The sequence below is a fragment of the Myotis daubentonii genome, chromosome 1, assembly GCF_963259705.1.
Source record: "Myotis daubentonii chromosome 1, mMyoDau2.1, whole genome shotgun sequence".
Taxonomy (NCBI): Eukaryota; Metazoa; Chordata; class Mammalia; order Chiroptera; family Vespertilionidae; genus Myotis; species Myotis daubentonii.
In genome coordinates this window covers 11130591-11148509 of record NC_081840.1, presented here as the reverse complement: position 1 = coordinate 11148509, position 17919 = coordinate 11130591, and the positions used below count along the sequence as shown (strand labels likewise).

General features: G+C 39.0%; 1 protein-coding gene across 2 annotated transcripts in view; it reads left to right on the top strand.

Annotated features, from left to right (window-relative positions):
* TTC8 (tetratricopeptide repeat domain 8) overlaps window positions 1-17919 on the top strand; it is a 36778-nt gene that overhangs the window by 13637 nt on the left and 5222 nt on the right. For both annotated transcript variants that reach the window (XM_059688406.1, XM_059688415.1), the window contains 9 exons: window positions 3-123; window positions 495-558; window positions 907-1066; window positions 1266-1355; window positions 3482-3526; window positions 7527-7612; window positions 11599-11686; window positions 13858-13968; window positions 17419-17558. In XM_059688406.1, the coding sequence (XP_059544389.1) occupies window positions 3-123; window positions 495-558; window positions 907-1066; window positions 1266-1355; window positions 3482-3526; window positions 7527-7612; window positions 11599-11686; window positions 13858-13968; window positions 17419-17558 (905 nt within the window). The remainder of the gene's footprint in view (window positions 1-2; window positions 124-494; window positions 559-906; window positions 1067-1265; window positions 1356-3481; window positions 3527-7526; window positions 7613-11598; window positions 11687-13857; window positions 13969-17418; window positions 17559-17919) is intronic.

The window sequence follows — 17919 nt, the reverse complement described above, 5'->3', positions numbered from 1 at the left end:
AGGCAGCTTGGATTTTGAAAGCACGAGCACTAACTGAAATGGTATATATCGATGAAATCGATGTAGACCAGGAAGGAATTGCGGAAATGATACTAGACGAAAATGCTATTGCTCAAGTTCCACGTAAGTGTTGGTTTTTCAGTTAAGTAAATGAAATGCCATTAGGAGGAGAAAATCTTGTGTTTACAAAATACGTAGTCAGGTATAGCATGTTTAAAAAATTCTTACGGCACACCAGTTGAAAATCACTGCTGTAAGCTTTTGCTGAGTGGGGTAATACTACTTACCTGACAGACTTAGTGTGAAGATTAAATATGATAACATAAGTAACTTGATAGACACTCAATAAATATTAGTTTCAAACATATTTCCCTAAAATATATTTCCTGTTATGAATGTCTTTTGCACCAGCACATTTCTAAAAATTCATTCGCTGACAGTCTTTATAGTTATATAAATCATACATAAGTTGAATTCACTGTCTCATCTCATAGGCCCTGGAACATCCTTGAAACTCCCTGGAACTAATCAGACAGGAGGGCCTAGTCCGGCCATCAGGTATGTGTTTCTGTTTCATACCCTCTGCCACTAAATATTGTCCAGACCGTCAGAGACTCTTTATTTATTTATTTATTTTAAATATATATATTTTATTGATTTTTTACAGAGAGGAAGGGAGAGAGATAGAGAGTTAGAAACATCGATGAAAGAGAATCATCGATCAGCTGCCTCCTGCACATCTCCCACTGGGGATATGCCCGCAACCCAGGTACATGCCCTTGACCGGAATCGAACCTGGGACCTCTCAGTCCGCAGGCTGACGCTCTGTCCACTGAGCCAAACCGGTTTCGGCGACTCTTCCTTTATTGATCTTCTTTGTATCTGAACCATTTACAATCGTCACAGGCCAATCACTCAAGCGGGAAGACCCATTACAGGTTTCCTTAGACCCAGCACACAGAGTGGCAGGCCAGGCACCATGGAGCAGGCCATTCGAACGCCCAGGACCGCCTACACGGCTCGCCCCGTCACCAGCTCGTCCGGAAGATTCGTCAGGCTGGGCACGGTGAGCTGTCAGAGCCTGGCACTGCCGAAGTAACATTCTGTTACATCACTTTGCACTGTTGTTATAGTGGAGAATTATATGGAAGGTTTTTAAAGGCGATTCTTTTTAATTATGTTGCCTTTATAATTTTTCTGCATAAGTTTTAAGTTGTGTTTCAAGAGAAGGTTTTCTATTTCTTGTTTTATCATTTTCTCCATAGGCTTCCATGCTTACAAGTCCGGACGGACCTTTTATAAATCTGTCTAGACTGAATTTAACAAAATATGCCCAGAAACCTAAATTGGCAAAGGTATGTACTTCAAATTATGTTAGGAAGTTATATTAGAAGTATTATTGTAATAACCTTGTAGGAACTGGATACAAATTTGTGAAGGAAAGGCCATGTTTTTATTGAAATGTGTATGTTTAATTACTATAGATGTAAAATTCCTCTTAGTCTGGAGTTAAGGAAAGTCAGTCAGAAATAAAGCATATACAGTGTACTGTTATTCTAGGAAATTCTTTTTTTTCTCCTTATAAAGAACAGTAACTTAGAGCAAGGAAAGCAGATATGCAGAGCACCTTCAGGGAGTGAAGCTAAGGAGGTCACCTCTATGTGTGTGTATTTTTTTTTTCTTTTTCAGCTTGGCCAATTCTCAGAAAAATGATTTTCTATCCTTGAGGATTTTAGGACTGTCAAAAAGAAGATTAAAAAAAAGTACTCCTTCTAATTAGTATTTAATCAGGCGTCTCAATAAGGATTACTCAAGCCAGACAGTGGCAAGCCAAGTACATTAGTAATTCTAACTACTCAAAGATTAAATGCTCCTTTAAATTAAAGAAGGAGCGACGGAGGGAGGGAGGGAATGGGGGAGGGAGAGGGAGAGAGCCCATGACCTTTCTAGTATAAAAATACTTGGAGGTGAGCGTGGAATAATTCAGGGCTAGGAGCACTTATCTTCTGGAAACTGATTTAAGCCTAGCTCGGATTTTTAACTGTAATCTCTGTGAATTCTGTACATGAGCCCTGAGCTCATTCCTAATTTCAATTTCAATGGCATTTAACATATTTGCTAAATATCAAACACTCTAGGAAACTGAAATCGATACGAACTATACAGATTTGGAGTTTAAACCAGGAAGAGAAATGCTAGTAGATAGAAAGGGACTCAGATTAGAACAGTGCTGATGATATTTTCCCAAGTGCTTATTTGCAGTCCCGCCAGCTTCATAGCAGAATCATGAAGCTTTTCTCATTTCTCTTTCTGTTGTGAGAGTGGAGTGTTAGGAGCAGCCCGGATGGAATATCTGGTTCCCTGCCTTTTCAGGCCATTTACTTGAGGTGGCTGGATGGCTAGGCGACACCAGTGCTGTTTCCTAACCACCAAGTCCAGTGAGTGGAGGCATTTCCCACAGTTAACTCCTGATGCTTCCAGGACAGACCTGTCTGTGTTACTAGATTTAGACTGAACTAGATTTTGTACATTTTTAGTACAAAATGCCAGGTTTTTCTGTCTTTGGTCCCCAACTTGCTTGACTCCTCGGAACTCATTTCTAATGTTGGCCTATTGCTTGGGGTGTCTGTGTGACTCGACTCCCTGGCACTGTCTCAGGTGTTGTGCCATCTTTTTCATGGCAGCGGTAACACCAACTGCACTCTGAACTTTTTTTTCTTTTTCTGCATAACAGAACAAATGGAAAGGTACATATAGTTTTTTAAAGAAAGACCTTATTCTGATTTTTTGTTGTTGTTTCCAAGTCTTCTCTGTTAATAACCTTGATATCTTCCAGGGGTCCCAGCCTCTTTGCAAGTGCAAATAATGTGGTTATGGACAGATGTAGTCCTACCAACAGATAATCCAGTAAATGCTTATTTATCCACATGAGTTGGGTGAAGGATTAAAATAATGGCTTCCAGCCCTGGTTGCCCATTAGAGTTATCTGAATAATAAGCACCCCCCCGCACACACACACACACTTTACCTTTAAACTCTACTCTGTTTCAGAAGAAATGTCCAGATTTTCCTATGTCTAAAGTGTTATTATTAATATCATAATCAATGTGTAATATATGTAAAGTGTGTCAAAATGGTGTGAATCTGTTTTTTTTTTTTAGCAGTCCTAGTGTCTTTCCCCCCATTTATCTCTTTCTAATAAAATAGTATGTACAATATGAAAAAAAATGTTCAGTTATTTGAGCTTTCCAGATTGTACTCTGTAAAAGACAGGAATTAGTTGTAAATAGCCATATTTTGAAATGGGTAATTGTGACAAATGATGGATTGACACATTATTTATAAATCCCAGGCACTGTAGAGTACCTTCTTATTCTGGTTCAATCCAGCTGTTGTCAAAACTGCCTGAGTTTTGATATAATAATAGAGTGCTTTTGTTAAAATAAAATCTAATGTATTTTTGGCATTTTTTTCTTCGTAGGCTTTGTTTGAGTATATCTTTCATCATGAAAATGATGTGAAGACCGTAAGTTTTGAATTCATGCTTTTTTCTTTTATTTTAAGTTTTCTGACTTTGGGGATTTAAATTCTGAAATGTGCTGTTTCCTACCTTTCTTACCTTATAAACAGATAGAATTATTAAAGATTGGAGAATTACTAATATCTTCAAACCCACTGGATGGAGTTTTCATCTGCTAACTCCCAGAACATATACACTACTTTATAGGACGTGCAATTCAGCAATTTGTTTTGTTTTTATTTAGTAAAACCTCAAATTGTTCCTCTGTTTCCCCTTTTATTCATTAGTTTAATTATTTTTAAAAAAATATATTTTATTGATTTTTTACAGAGAGGAAGGGAGAGGAATAGAGAGTCAGAAACATCGATGAGAGAGAAACATCGATCCGCTGCCTCCTGCACATCTCCTACTGGGGATGTGCCCACAACCAAGGTACATGCCCTTGACCGGAATCGAACCTGGGACCCTTCAGTCCGCAGGCCGATACTCCATCCACCAAGCCAAACCGGCCAGGGCTAGTATACTTATTGATTTGTTACTTGATTGGACTATCCTTTGAACCAGTAATTATTGAGTACCTATGCATTGATACTATGATGTGTGCCAGGAGTAATGAGTAGACAGAATCCCTGTATCTATTTTCCACTGGTATGGGCTTGCCACATTATAATTCTGTTCTGGATCAGACTGTTCCATTAAAATGTCATTTTATTTTATTTTTATTTTTTACAATATATTTGTATTGCTTTCAGAGAGGAAGGGAGAGGGAGAGAGAGAGAGATAGAAACATCAGTGATGAGAGAGAAAATCATTGATCGGCTGCTTCCTGTACACCCCCAACTGGGGATCGAGCCCACAACCTGTTATTTTCTGAATGGAAGAAGAATTTAAATAATGAACGAGAAGCATTCTTTTTTTTTTTTTTTAATGAATGTTTTGCAACTTAGCTGGGAAAAAAAGGGAATTCTGTTTTTCAACATGCAAGAAATCAGAGGTGCTTTTATACTGGTTACTTGGGTGGCCTCCAAATTTCTTTGTAAATAAATTATTTCACACAAATTTAGAAAATATTAGATAAATACTGTAAAATGGTATTTAAATGTCAAGAAAAATCAAGTTGATCTTCTATGGAAAACTATATTTGAATTCTTAATACTTTTTCCATTTGTGGGGGAAGCCAATATTAACAAATCTAGAATGGCATGTGGGTTGGTGATTCTGTATTTGTCTATAGACAGATATGGAGAATACTGAATAACTTTAGAGAATATTATGAAGTGATATTTCAATGTTAAGGAAAAGTAAAGTTGTCCTATGGAAACTGTTTTTCTGCCTTGGAGTTCTTAACATCTTCCCCTCTTCCCCTCTCTTTTTGGGGCAATTTGACAGCATTGACAAAATAAAGTTGGTGATTCAGGAATCTTTATTTCCAAAAGCTCTTTAATTTCATCATCCTGAAGTTGTCGCAACTGAAACAATAGTGAAAGGATGACTCCTTTTTTTTTTTTAACATTAGTGGTTGGAGCACTATTAGGAAATCAATTGGGGTGCTCAGTTGGACATTTCAACAACCATTAGGATGTGTAGATCTGCTGAAGACTCTGCATATGGACTTCTATACATTTATGGCTTTTATTTATGATCTTCTGAGCCTTTGATATTGAGATTCTGTATTGGTTAAATGATTCAAAGATCCTTAAATATATATATAGTCATTTGTTTTTAAAAATTGGAACATTAGCTTGATGATTGCCAGAGGGGAGGGGGTTTAGGGGACTGGGTGAAAAAGTTGAAGGATTTGAGAAGTTCAAATTGGTATTACAAAATAGTCATGGGGATGTAAAGTACAGCGTAGGGAATATAGTCAATGATATTGCAATAACTATATATGGTGCCAGGTGGGTACTAGAAATATTGGAGGAGTACTTTGTAGAGTATATGTGATTGTCTAACCACTACGCTATAAATTTGAAACTAAGACAAAAAAATATTGAATATAAACTGTAATTAAAAATAAATAAATAATTGGGACTTTAAAGAAATAATATAGGTTTTCTGTCACCACTTTAAAATTTAAAATTGTTAATATGAATCTTATTACTATAATTTGTTTGGTGCTTAAGTTATTTTCAACAGACATTAGAAATAAAGAATAGAATTAGTTAAATCAATAAATAATTCTTCAGGGCCTCTTAAAGAGCACAGCAAGAGAGATGTGTAAGAAGGGGTGCCTGTCCTCAGGGGACTTGGGGCCCTTTTGAAATGGTCACCAATGGTTTTTGTCTAGTGCAGCCTCCGTCTTCATATGAAGAATGATAATTTAAATGTATATCTTTATTATTTTTTTCTATATCAATAATTCATATTAATTTCCTTCATTGGGTTAGGACAAACATGGAGATCCTTCTTAGGAGGACTTGTTTCAGGGCCGTATGTGAGAGTAAATCAGTAGCCTGGAATAAGCACCGAATCCTGTCTTGGAAAGTTAGAAAATGTAAAAAAGTTACAAGGACATTTTTCTGAAAACAGAAGTCATTAGATTAAACATGAGAATGAATCTGATCTATTTGCTGGAAGAGATCTTATAAAGATTGTTAAAATTAATATATGCAGATATTTACAGTACACCCCTGAATTTAGCTGATTGAAAACATGTTTTTCTAGTATTTCCAGGGATAATGCTAATTGAAGTTACACTTTTTCCATCATTTTTTGCTTTTTCCATCATTTTTATTTCTGACTTGGGGAAAAAAGAAAAATAAGCATATGAAAGTTATATGTGTCTTTTTTTTGAATATCTATGGCTTTCAAGTAGAGGTGTTGATTTTTCAAGTCTATTAGAAGCCCACCACTTTTTTAAAAAATGAATAGTTTGCATATTTAAAAGTTCCCCCTGGAGCAAGAGAAGATGGGAAACACAAAGAAATGTTATTAGTTTTGCAGTAGGAGAGCCAAGGAATATTTCTGGCATTTATTTCAGAAAAAGGTTAATATTAAGAAATGGACAATAATATGGGATATATTCTGAGATAACAGAACTGAAAACCTAAGTTCCTTTAACTGAAGTGTTGGCCATCATTACACTAACACTGTTTAAAGAGTAAAAGTTTTTCAACCTTGAGAGAAAGAATAATAAGTATTACTTAAAAAAATCAGAATTCTCTTTTAACTAATAACCTGAGTTTTTATTCACCAAATCTTTGCATGAGCTTCAAATTCCTATGAGCTTCAAATCTGTGTAAAGATTGATTTGCTTTTCTCTTATCCAAATGGTTTCCGCTTCCTCTACATAAAATCCTCATTCCTGTTTAGTCATTCTTTGCCAAATCTTGAATAAACGCTAGAAGGAACAAGCTAGAAGACGAGAGAGATGGGAGAAACACACGTAAAATATGAAAGCAACTAGGGGGATTTTTTTCAGTCGGCAGCAAAGGGAAGTCTGACCTTTGGAGTTATTGGAATGTGAGGTGATGTCAGAATAATGGAATGGAGGTTTTTGAAGATGGCCGTTACCCCAGTACCCCAGCTTCTTCATGATCCTGTTTTCCAAACCCCTTTCTACCTGCTTCCTTGATCTTTTCCTGTTTCTCAGTGTCTCTTTATTAAAGTGGAGCCTGCAGTTGGACCAGGCTAACACCCCGAAGGCTTGACTGACACTGAATTGGGAGGCATTTTGGATCATTAGACAGTGATAAATGGTGGAAACGTATGGATTTTTGAAATACCACTTTTGTGCCTTGTATATTAAAATTGTATTCAAATATGTTGTACATCTGCTTTCTGTTAAGCACTGTTTACTTGTCATCTGCTGTCAGCCCTCTGGTCTGGAACTGATTATTTGGGGAAAATTCCTGGGGCCATCTGGAAACATGAGCAACTTGAGTTGCTGTCTGATTTCTAATGCATGCTTTGATTGATGCAAATTATATGGTTGATTTCATTATTTATTGTTTCTGTTTATTGTTAGAAGAGAAAAATCCTAACGTAAAATGACTTGTTTTCCAAGGCCTTGGATCTGGCTGCCCTTTCCACAGAGCATTCTCAGTACAAGGACTGGTGGTGGAAAGTGCAGATTGGAAAATGTTACTACAGGTAAAATTTGGATTATTTGTGAAGGGCTTAGAAGTGGCAACATATTTTAGAGTCTTAAACCTGATAATTTTGGGGGTTGGGGTTGAAAGATAGATTTTTCTCATGAAGAAATATCTTTGGCTTACTTGAGAAAGCATTTACTGAGCAATCACAGGGTGGCACAAAGAACTGACACCTTTAGAATAATATAATTTTAGCCTAGCAAGGATGCATCAACCTATGAACCAAAAGGTCATCCATTCTATTCCCAGTCAGGGCACGTGCCCGGGTTGCAGCTCGATCCTTGGTGTAGGGTGTGCAGGCGACAGCTGATTGATGATTCTCATCATTGATGTTTCTCTCTCTCTCTCCCTCTCCTTTCCTCCCTGAAATAAACATCCTATATAATAAAAGGCTAATATGCAAATCGACCAAACAGCGGAACAACTGGTAGCTATGATGCGCACTGACCACCAGGGGGCAGATGCTCAATGCAGGAGCTGCCCCCTGGTGGTCAGTGTGCTCCCACAGGGGGAGCACCACTCAGCCAGAAGCCCTGAGTCAGGCTCACTGCTGGCGAGTGCAGCGGTGGTGGCGGGAGCCTCTCCTGCCCCTGCGGCACCGCTAAGGATGACTGACTGATGGCTTAGGCCTGGTCCCCATGGTTCAGTTGGACATCCCTTGAGGGCTCCTGGACTGCAGAAGGGCGCAGGCCGGGCTGAGGGATGCCCCCCCCCCCCGCCCCACTACCCTCCCCCCCCCCCCAGTGCACAAATTTCGTGTACCAGGCCTCTAATATATATATATATACACACACACACATATATACATACATACATACATACATACATATAACAAAATGAAACAAGGTAAACTGGCTACTGTGACCGTCCTTCAGTTCTTTAGTTTTCAAGCAGATACTGTGAGGAAAAGGAACTATATCAATGGAACCAAAGGGCTGCTTTTTCTTTTAAAACTACTTTCTGTTTAGATATTTCACATAGAACTCTAACGTATTTTTTCCTGTTGTTAGATTGAGGAAGTATTTTCTGTTAAAAGGTAATTTTAGATCATTGTAACATTAAACTGGGGAATATAATTCCTGAAGACAGACTTGAAATCTTGAGCTTTTGAGCAAGACCTTTAGAAATCTTTAATAATTAAAGATCAGCACAACTCAGATTCCTTCTGCCATCCATTTAGGATGGCATTTAAATGAGTGTACTTTTTCATATTATCGTTCTCTGTTTCTTAATAGGTTCTTATCTTTATTATGGCTATAACATTCACTCATTCATTCACTCTCCCGTTAGATAGTTTCTTCCTTTAAATGATAGTTTCTTAAAGGCCAGTGGGGAGAGAGGACAGTAAACAACAGTAAGCCCGGATCCCACTGTGATAGAAGCAGGTGCAGGTGCAGTGGGAACCTAGAGAAATCTCCTAATTTCAACTGGGGAGGCCAAGGATGGATGGACTATCAGGCGATGTAGCCCCAAACTGACTTCCATCTTTTTGCAGAAAAGTTCTGGTCCTTCCTCTGCAGTAGCTTTCACAGTTGCTCCCTTATTATCCAGTCCCACCCCTGCCCTCATTCTGGCATTTAGTGCATTTGCTTGAATTATTACATTAGCTTCTTACCTGAATTGTCTGCTACTACACACACACACACACACACACACACACACACACTGAGTGGCCAGATTATTATGACCAGCCAGATTATTATGACCACTGCATCAGTACTTCATTGACACTTGCAAAAACACTGAATATTGAAAACTTGCTAAGCAAATACTCTCAAGGTTTTATTATTATTATTTGCATAACTATTTCACTTCATTGTACTGATGGGGTGGTCATAATAATCTGGCCACTCTGTGTGTGTGTGTGTGTGTGTGTATTTTTTTTTTGCCTCCATCAGTCTTTCCTACTGTCCATGTACTGTTGTGAAAGCACAGCTCTTGGCTTCTCTGGCTAACTTTCATTACCTTTAGAATGAAGTCTGAGTTTTAGGGGTGGTATCCAAGGTCTTGTCTCAGGCTGCACGTTTGCCCGCCTCTCCCATTCCTAATTGTGTCCTCCTTTTCAGCTAAGCCAGGACAACTTGGCATCCCCCACCATGCTCTGCATCTCCTGCCTGTGTGCTGATTCTGGTAGTTTGCTTTTGTCTGAAATGTCCCCTCACCCTCACCTCACCCTATTGGTCAAAATCTTGTCTGTTGCTTTCTCCCTGAAACTACATTGGTCCGCTCCTCCTCTGAGCTCTCCAAGCACCTTTGGGTCTCATTGCCGTGATACGAAGTTTACCTGTGAGCGTGTTTTACTTCAGTCTTTATTGGGACATGGTTGTTGCCGTCACCTTTGTGTCTCCTTACCATCATGAAATGTGCATGCAGTCAGTGCTTGATAATTATTGAATTAAATTGCTAAGGAAACGTTGGCATTTGGTGGGGATTATCTCTGGACTCTGACTCTGATATTGGCCTGTGTTCATGTATTTGACTGATGTTTTCATTACACTTGCTGTGTACATGGCCCACTCCATTTCCTTTGCACAAGAACCCAGGTGGTACATTCCTTTTGATAGTACTAGAGAAATGAGCTCTAAGGATGCAGTAATGAAGACTTCCTTTTCTCTGGTTTCTGGGTATCTCAATATCTCTGATTGCTTTTTTTTAAAAATTGGTTTATGCTTCCATCTCCTTGCTTTTATTTTATTTTTTTAAAAAAAGCTATTTCTGTATTCATATTTTTGTTTATATGTGTCTTTTTGCTGTAATCCCTTTTCAATCATTTTTGGAAAGAGACAACTTACTAGATAAAAATATACAGACTCTCGTGGATAATGAGGTGCTCATGGAAGTCAGTGATGAACTTCAGCCACGTGTTTCAGACTTGCACGTTCAGTTCAAGTTATGTATATAAATATGCTGTTTGCCAGAACTTCTAGCGTCTTTGGTAAAATTTTAATAACTACACCTTGTAAAAGTTGTGAGATCTTTGAAGAGGTGGGGGCTTCTGTTGTATCATATATCCTCTAACTTTAGGCCAGTTTTTTGTGTGTGTGTGGGGGTCACTTTTAACCCCTTTAATCCTGTGTCTTCCAATAGCTATTAGGGTATAGCCACACCACTGCTTGAGGCTTAGGTTAGGAAAGAGATCAAAGCTATCTTTTCTAGCCTTTAAGTGAAAGCAGCACAGTGGAACATACTGTGTGTTGTCCTGACTTTATTTCACAAAGTAAGAGCAATATTAAAGTGCCTAAGTAGCTCTTAGAGGGCTCGGGGGGTGGGGAGGCGGGGGGAGTAGTTATAAAAAAGCCCAACAAACCTGCTAAAGACAGGCTGAGTATGCTGTAATGATTGAGTTAGAGGTAACGAAATGTTCTTCGGGCAGAAGAGGTGGGTACTGACACCAGGACAGTTACAGTTAAACAAGGAACAAATCTCACAGTGGGAGGCCAGGACAGTCGGCATCGGACACCAAAGGAGGAAAAGAAAATGTTTCTAGAATAAAAAAATGGTATAACTCAAGTGGCAATTACGACTTACATCAAAATTGTTTAAAAACGGTTTTAAAATCTGGATTTTTGTCTCAGAGCAAATGACGGTTTCTAAGAAAGGGCATCCTTTAGCTCTTCCAGTAAAATAGAGACTCTAAGCATTTATCCAGGTCACTTGCCATATGTCCCGCTGGTCATAAGCTCTCTGGGTGGTGAACCCGTATGACCCGGCTCACCAGCAGCTCTTGGTCCTGCTGTGACTAGACTGCAGCAGGCTACACAGCATTTGAGGGTTAGATAGACAGTGACTATGGGACTAGACAATGTTTTACTAAACTATGCAAACTACATGTTAATATTAATATATGGGGGGGCATTACCTTCTTTTTACGTGCTTACTCTTAATAGATGTAATTTGTCTCTATCCAAAGCCTTTAGGGTATGAATGCATATTAGAGTATGTATTTTTAAGATGCATGCCTAATTTTTTAATGGCTTTTCTTAGGTTAGGAATGTATCGTGAAGCAGAAAAGCAGTTTAAATCAGCTCTGAAGCAGCAGGAAATGGTAGATACATATCTCTACTTGGCAAAGGTAAGTGTTCCCAATCTGAGTTGAATCTGCCTCCTCAGAACTGTGTAAATTCTGGCCAGCGCATGGGGAGAGTTGCTAGGTTCTTCAGGAATATTTTGGCAAGCTAATATGTTCAGACTTAACTTATTTTTCTTTTTAGCAAGGGAAAATGTGAGACCATATAGAGAAGAACCATTTTGGGAGAAATTGATGGCCATGAAAAAGATTTGAAAGATTGCCCATTAGAGCAGAAGAAAATATCACGGGCTTACCACTCCTATGGGTGCAGGCTCCATAGAGCCCCCCCCTTTTTTTTTTTATAACACAGTCTCCCACCTAAGCAGACTGTGTAAAACAGGGGTTGTTCTTATATAGGTCCTTTACTTCTTGGCTCTGCCGTAATAACAAAAACAATATTTTCCCTGTATGGACCACCTACTCAGTGTAAGGAATTGTATCAGATCTGTTCCATACACATTTAATTTAATCCCTACAGCAACTCCACAAGGTTATTATTTCCTTTCTGCTTTTAAGGAAAAGGAGATCCAGGAGGGTCAGTGAGATTTCAGGGTCACCTGGCTGTTGAGAGCCAGCATTCAGACCCAGGACTTTCTGATTCCGGAGCCTACTCCCTGCCTCATCGTGCCACCCACAGCCACAGCAGAAGTGAGGGCACACCTAGAATTTTCAGTATCGGGGTAAAGTTACTTCTTGACCCTCACCAAGGCTACTTTAAACGAAACATTTGATGAATTAGTGGCTGTGATGTCATCGTGCCATACCTCTAAGAATTTTTTCAATTGAAAAGTGTGGTGAAGGAGGTTGAAAAGAAGATGAGCTATACATGGAAGTGCTACTACGTCGTAAATAGGTATTAAACATTAGCGTATTGAAAGAAAACAAATGTAAGCTGTGTTATGAACTTAGTGTGCTAATCTTAGTGCGTGTACAGTGGTTCCAAACACAATTGAACTGTCTGGTACCTAAATCTACTGCACCTTATATATTAAACTTCAACTCTTAAAGAAGTTACTAAGAATTACAGTAGACTTAAACTTTTCTGACAGCTTGAAATTAAAATTCAGGTCATACTATTTGACTATTTTCTTGTTGATAACCACTTGCCACATGGTTAAAAAAATGTACTTTTAATTTTAACTATGTTAACTATATGGTTTGACTTATTTTTCCATAAATTAATTTGTTTAAATCCATTGTCTGCATGACTTTATACAGGTAAAATTTACTTATTTTTTTAATATATGAAGGAATGATTGTTAAGTAATAGGGATCAGCAGATTTTAGGAACAGAATTATTTCTTACAATTCTAGATGGTTAATTTAAAAATAATTAGTCAATATTTTATATTACTTAGCATATTAAATTATATAATTTATTCAATTTTAAAAAGAAGTTAAAAATATATAAGGTAAAAGTTGAAAAAATTTTCACCCATGCTTTCTCGCTAGTCTTATATTTTGGTAATAAACACTGTAAACAGTTTTCTGTGTATCTATTTGGGCCTCTTCAAAGCACAAACTAGCTGTGGAGGAAGAAATAGAGGACCCATGGTCATGAAGGAAGAAAGCCATAATCTTATGTTTCTATACATAAAATAATTCTCTGATTTAGAGATTCCTTTTATATTCTCTATGTGGGTTATTCATGCTAATATCCTGATTGCTAATTAAATGAAAGCCATCAAGTGCCAACTCTCTCAACAGCCTGACCACACTCCTCACAAATCTGTTTCCCCTCTATTTCTGAGGGTCCTTTTCCCAAACCACCGTCTCCACAAGGTCTCCCCTGCTGCTCTTTCTCAGGGCCTGTTCCCTTCTTTCTCCAGTGTTTTCAATTTCAGTCTCATAATTGATTCTTTTGGCCAGCCTATAGACATATTCATGTCTTCTATCCTAAAAAGAGTTTCCCCTGATCTTTGTCTACTCACTGCTCCATCTTTGTGATAATAATAAGCCCACAATAAGCATTTGTTGAAGGAATAAATGAATGAATGCTTCATATACAGCATGTGAAGATAAAATGATAACATCATTATTGGAAATCCTACACAATTTTTACTGTAATATCTAGGAGATAATTTGTTACTAAGCAATTATGTAACCAATTGTCATAACAAATACTATATTATTTTAAGAACCAGTACTTTTACTGAACTGTGTCTTGGTTTTAGGTTTACACCTCATTGGATCAACCTGTGACTGCTTTAAACCTTTTCAAACAAGGCTTAGATAAGTTTCCAGGAGAAGTAACCCTACTTTGTGGAATTGCCAGGATCTATGAGGTGATGTTCAAAGTATTCAAAAAGTTGATGTAAAATTGAGGTTACATGCTTCTTAAGTAAGCCCATTGTCCTGTGGGGGCCTAGCAAGGAGAACAATTTATAAAACTAGAACTGATGGCCTGTAGTTTACCAACAGAGTAAGAGATTTTAGTGTATGCATTTAGTAAAGCTGACTTTTTTTAAGCAGTATTTCAAACATACATAAATGTATAGAGAAGAGTATGAAATAGGGATTTAAGTTAGTTTCTATAGATTGCCAGTGGTCCCAGTACCTTTATTGTACATTATGGACCTTTTCCTAAGGTCTGTAATGTCAACTATAATTTTTTTTCTACATATGGTAGATATGATTTGGGGCCTTCTGTTCTGTCCTATTCGTCTGTTTGTCTAACCTTATGCCAATATTATATCATCTTAATTACTGTGGTTTTATAAAACTTGCTATTTGGTAGGGCACTTTGTTCATCATTATGAGGAATGTTTTGGCTATTTTGGACTTTGCTTATTTTTTATAAACTTTAGCATCATGTTGACAAATTCCATGAAAAGCCCCATTGAGGTATCCTCCCTGCTGCCTAATTACTTTAGCTTTACAATAACTCCCTGTACCTGTTCTTCTTCACAATTGGTTATTCTTGGCCCTTTGCTCTCCCATATTGATTTTAGGACTGACTTGTCAAGAACCATTAAAAATAACTGTGCAGGGATAGTGATTGGACTTGAGTTGAATACAAGAATGAGGGGGTGGGGTGGGCTGCCTCTCCTCCCACTCTCAATATGTCTCCTTTTGTTTTGATCTCTTTTTTTTTTGTTTTGCAACATATTTTGTAATTATCTCATAAAAATGGTTTGTTGGGGAGTCTCCAAAACCACCCTGAAATTGGGTGATTTATTAGAAAGATCTGAAGCAAAGGGAAGAGGCACCTGGGGCAGAGTTCAGAGGAAAACAGGCACGAGTTTCCAAGAGTCCCCCACACCCCCCTACCCCCCATGGACTCACACAGGACACACCTGTTCTTTCAGCCACAGGCTATGACCACGTGTGCCAAGCGGTGTCTATCAGGGAAGCACATTGGAGACTTGGTGTACAAGGTTATTACTAGGGGCGGGTCATATAGGCACCCTCTGCCTATCACGTACCCAAATCCCAGACTCCCAAAAGTCAAACACATGTTCAGCAAAAATGATATTGTTTGTACGGTGTAGGTGAGGTGAGCCACTCTTACCATTTGGGAAAGTTTTATATCAATCTAGGGAACTAACAAAGTTCTGAGATGCCGCCCAGGGGCCAACCTTGTAAACCGACCTTTCTAAGAATAACAGTCTCAGACCTGCTATGTTAACTTTTTCTGCACAGATGTATTCCTGCGTATAACTATGAATGGGATCCTCTTTTCTATCGTATTTTCTGTTTGATTATTTCTGGATAGTAGGAATGCATTAATTTTTAAAAGTAGATTTGATACTAGCAACCTGGCTAACTACTCTTTAAATTTTAATTCCTTATCCACAGGTTCTCTTAAAATTTCTAAGTAATAAAATAATCATCAGCTACAAATGGTTTCATTTCTTATTTCAATTATCTTACCAAACTAAAAAATATCTTATTGTTTAGGACTTCCAATATAGTATTTAATAGAAGCATCTCTGTTCTCTTTTAAATGCCTTGAAATGCTAGTTATGATATTTTAAAAATTATTTTGTTAGAAAAAGAGTGGAAAATATTAATAGTTTCTATATCTGGGTAGTAGTATATGAATGATTTTCATTTTTGGTTTTACAGTTTCAATATTTTCCAGATTTTCTGTAATGAATATGCATCACTTTAAAAAAGAAAAACGGTAGTATTTTTGAATTGTCTGGAAAGGTTGTTTTTCTTTTTGAAATATAGTTTTGATAAACATCTATAATAATGAAAGCATAATATGCTAATTAAACCGGACAGCCAAACGAACGTTTGGACATCATTCCGGACGTCCTTCCAGATGAAGCCTCAGGGGGCTGAGGCAGAGGTGGTTAGGGGAGATCAGGCAGGAAGGTGAGTAGTTAGGGGCAATCATGTAGGCAGGCAGAGTGGTTAGGGGCGTTCAGGTAGGCATGCGAATGGTTAGGGGTGATCAAGCAGGCAAGTGGTTAGGGGTGATGAAGCAGGCAGGCAGAGTGGTTAGGGGCGAGCAGGCAGGCAGGTAAGCAGTTAGGAACCAGTGGTCCCGGATTGTGAGAGGGATGTCCGACTGCCTGTGGGATCGGGCCTAAACCGGCAGTCGGACATCCTCTGAGGGGTCTCGGATTGCGAGAGGGTGCAGGCTGGGCTGAGGGATCTACCCCTGTCCACCCCCCCACCCCCGCATGAATTTCATGCACCGGGCTTCTAGTGTAAATAGAAAACTTTGATCATTCAATAAAAATTCTATATCTCTGTATCTTTACGTGTGTGACTCCACATTGAACAGAATTTTGACCAAGAAGCTTGGGAAGGAAGGGTAATAAATTGGGCTGTGAACCCAGTGGCATTCATGTATAGGGTTGACCGTTCCGATGCTCTTGCACCTTCATGCTCTGTCTTCTCACATCCCAGTCCTTCGGCCGGTCTTCCTTAGGCAGGAAGTGCTGGCAGAGAGTGTCGTGGTTGCTGGTCAGAGTTCCCTCCACGCCTCTGTGGTAGTCACTGTTGCCATGGCTGCGATAGGGCACAGATCCTTTAACCAGCTACCTTCTTCCTTGCCCTGCTTTGCGTTGGCCAGGAGTTGGAGGAACATATCCTGTTATGGGTGCACAGGGGAGGGCTTTGTGAGGAAGGGAGAGTTTCACTTCGCACTCAGAGGAAGGAAGATGTCGAGAGGAAAGTGTCCTCGTGGGGACAGTGCCATGCGCCCGCAGGGTGATCAGGACTAAGCACAGACGTGAGCTGGTCGGATGCGGCATTCCCTTTGAAGTTACAGTTCGTTTCCCTGGCGCATCGTTTACCGCACAAAGATTTCCAGCGTGTTCTTTTTCTCTTTATGTGACAGCGGCTTTAGCGTTCACTAGTGAAGTTTGTCCTAGCATCGCAGCCTACACTGCACGTGCCGGTAGAGATGTTTTGTATGTACAGCAGATGTGCTCAGGCCTCAGCCCTCACTTCACCCAGGCCTGTGCACACGGCACCCCTCCGCAGCCCCTTCTGAGGCAGCAGCCTCCCTCTCCTCACCCTGCTCTGTTTTTCTCTCCATCCCGGTCCTTGCCCAACATCACATCACATATGTGTTCATTTGTTGCTCTTCCCTACCAGATGCAGTCTCCTTGAGGATAGTAACTTTATCTCTTTGGTTTATATTGTGTCCCCAGGCCCTAGAACAGTCTGGTAGGTTCTTAATAAATACTTACTGAATGAGAAAATGTAAACCAGTCAGAAAGTGACGTCTTGGCAATATCAGTCAATTATTGCTCTTCTGTCTTGCTGGAGAATAGGAAATGAACAATATCTCATCGGCCTCCGAATACTACAAAGAAGTTTTGAAACAGGACAACACTCACATGGAGGCCATTGCATGCATTGGGAGCAACCACTTTTATTCCGATCAACCAGAAGTCGCCCTCCGCTTCTACAGGTGAGCTCTACCTTCAGTTTGTGAGACTCCTTTCCTGTGGAATATTGGCGAGACAGTAATAAAGAGGGAATGCAAATGTAGAGAAATAGTGTATAAGCCATGTCTGTATGAGACTAGAAACTCAAACACCCAGGTGTTTTATGAGCATTAAAAGTAACCTCTCAAACTTTAGAAATGCACAGATATTTGGCACCTTGCAGAAACACACCCCGATAATCACCTGAGTGTTTAACCCTATGGCATTACAGTCTTAGATAGCAATGTAGAGGTTTCTAAGGGTCACCATACTCATTTTGTATTCCCAGGATAAATCCTCTCACATACAAAGTAGCCATTTTGTCATTGACCAGTAACAGTTTAA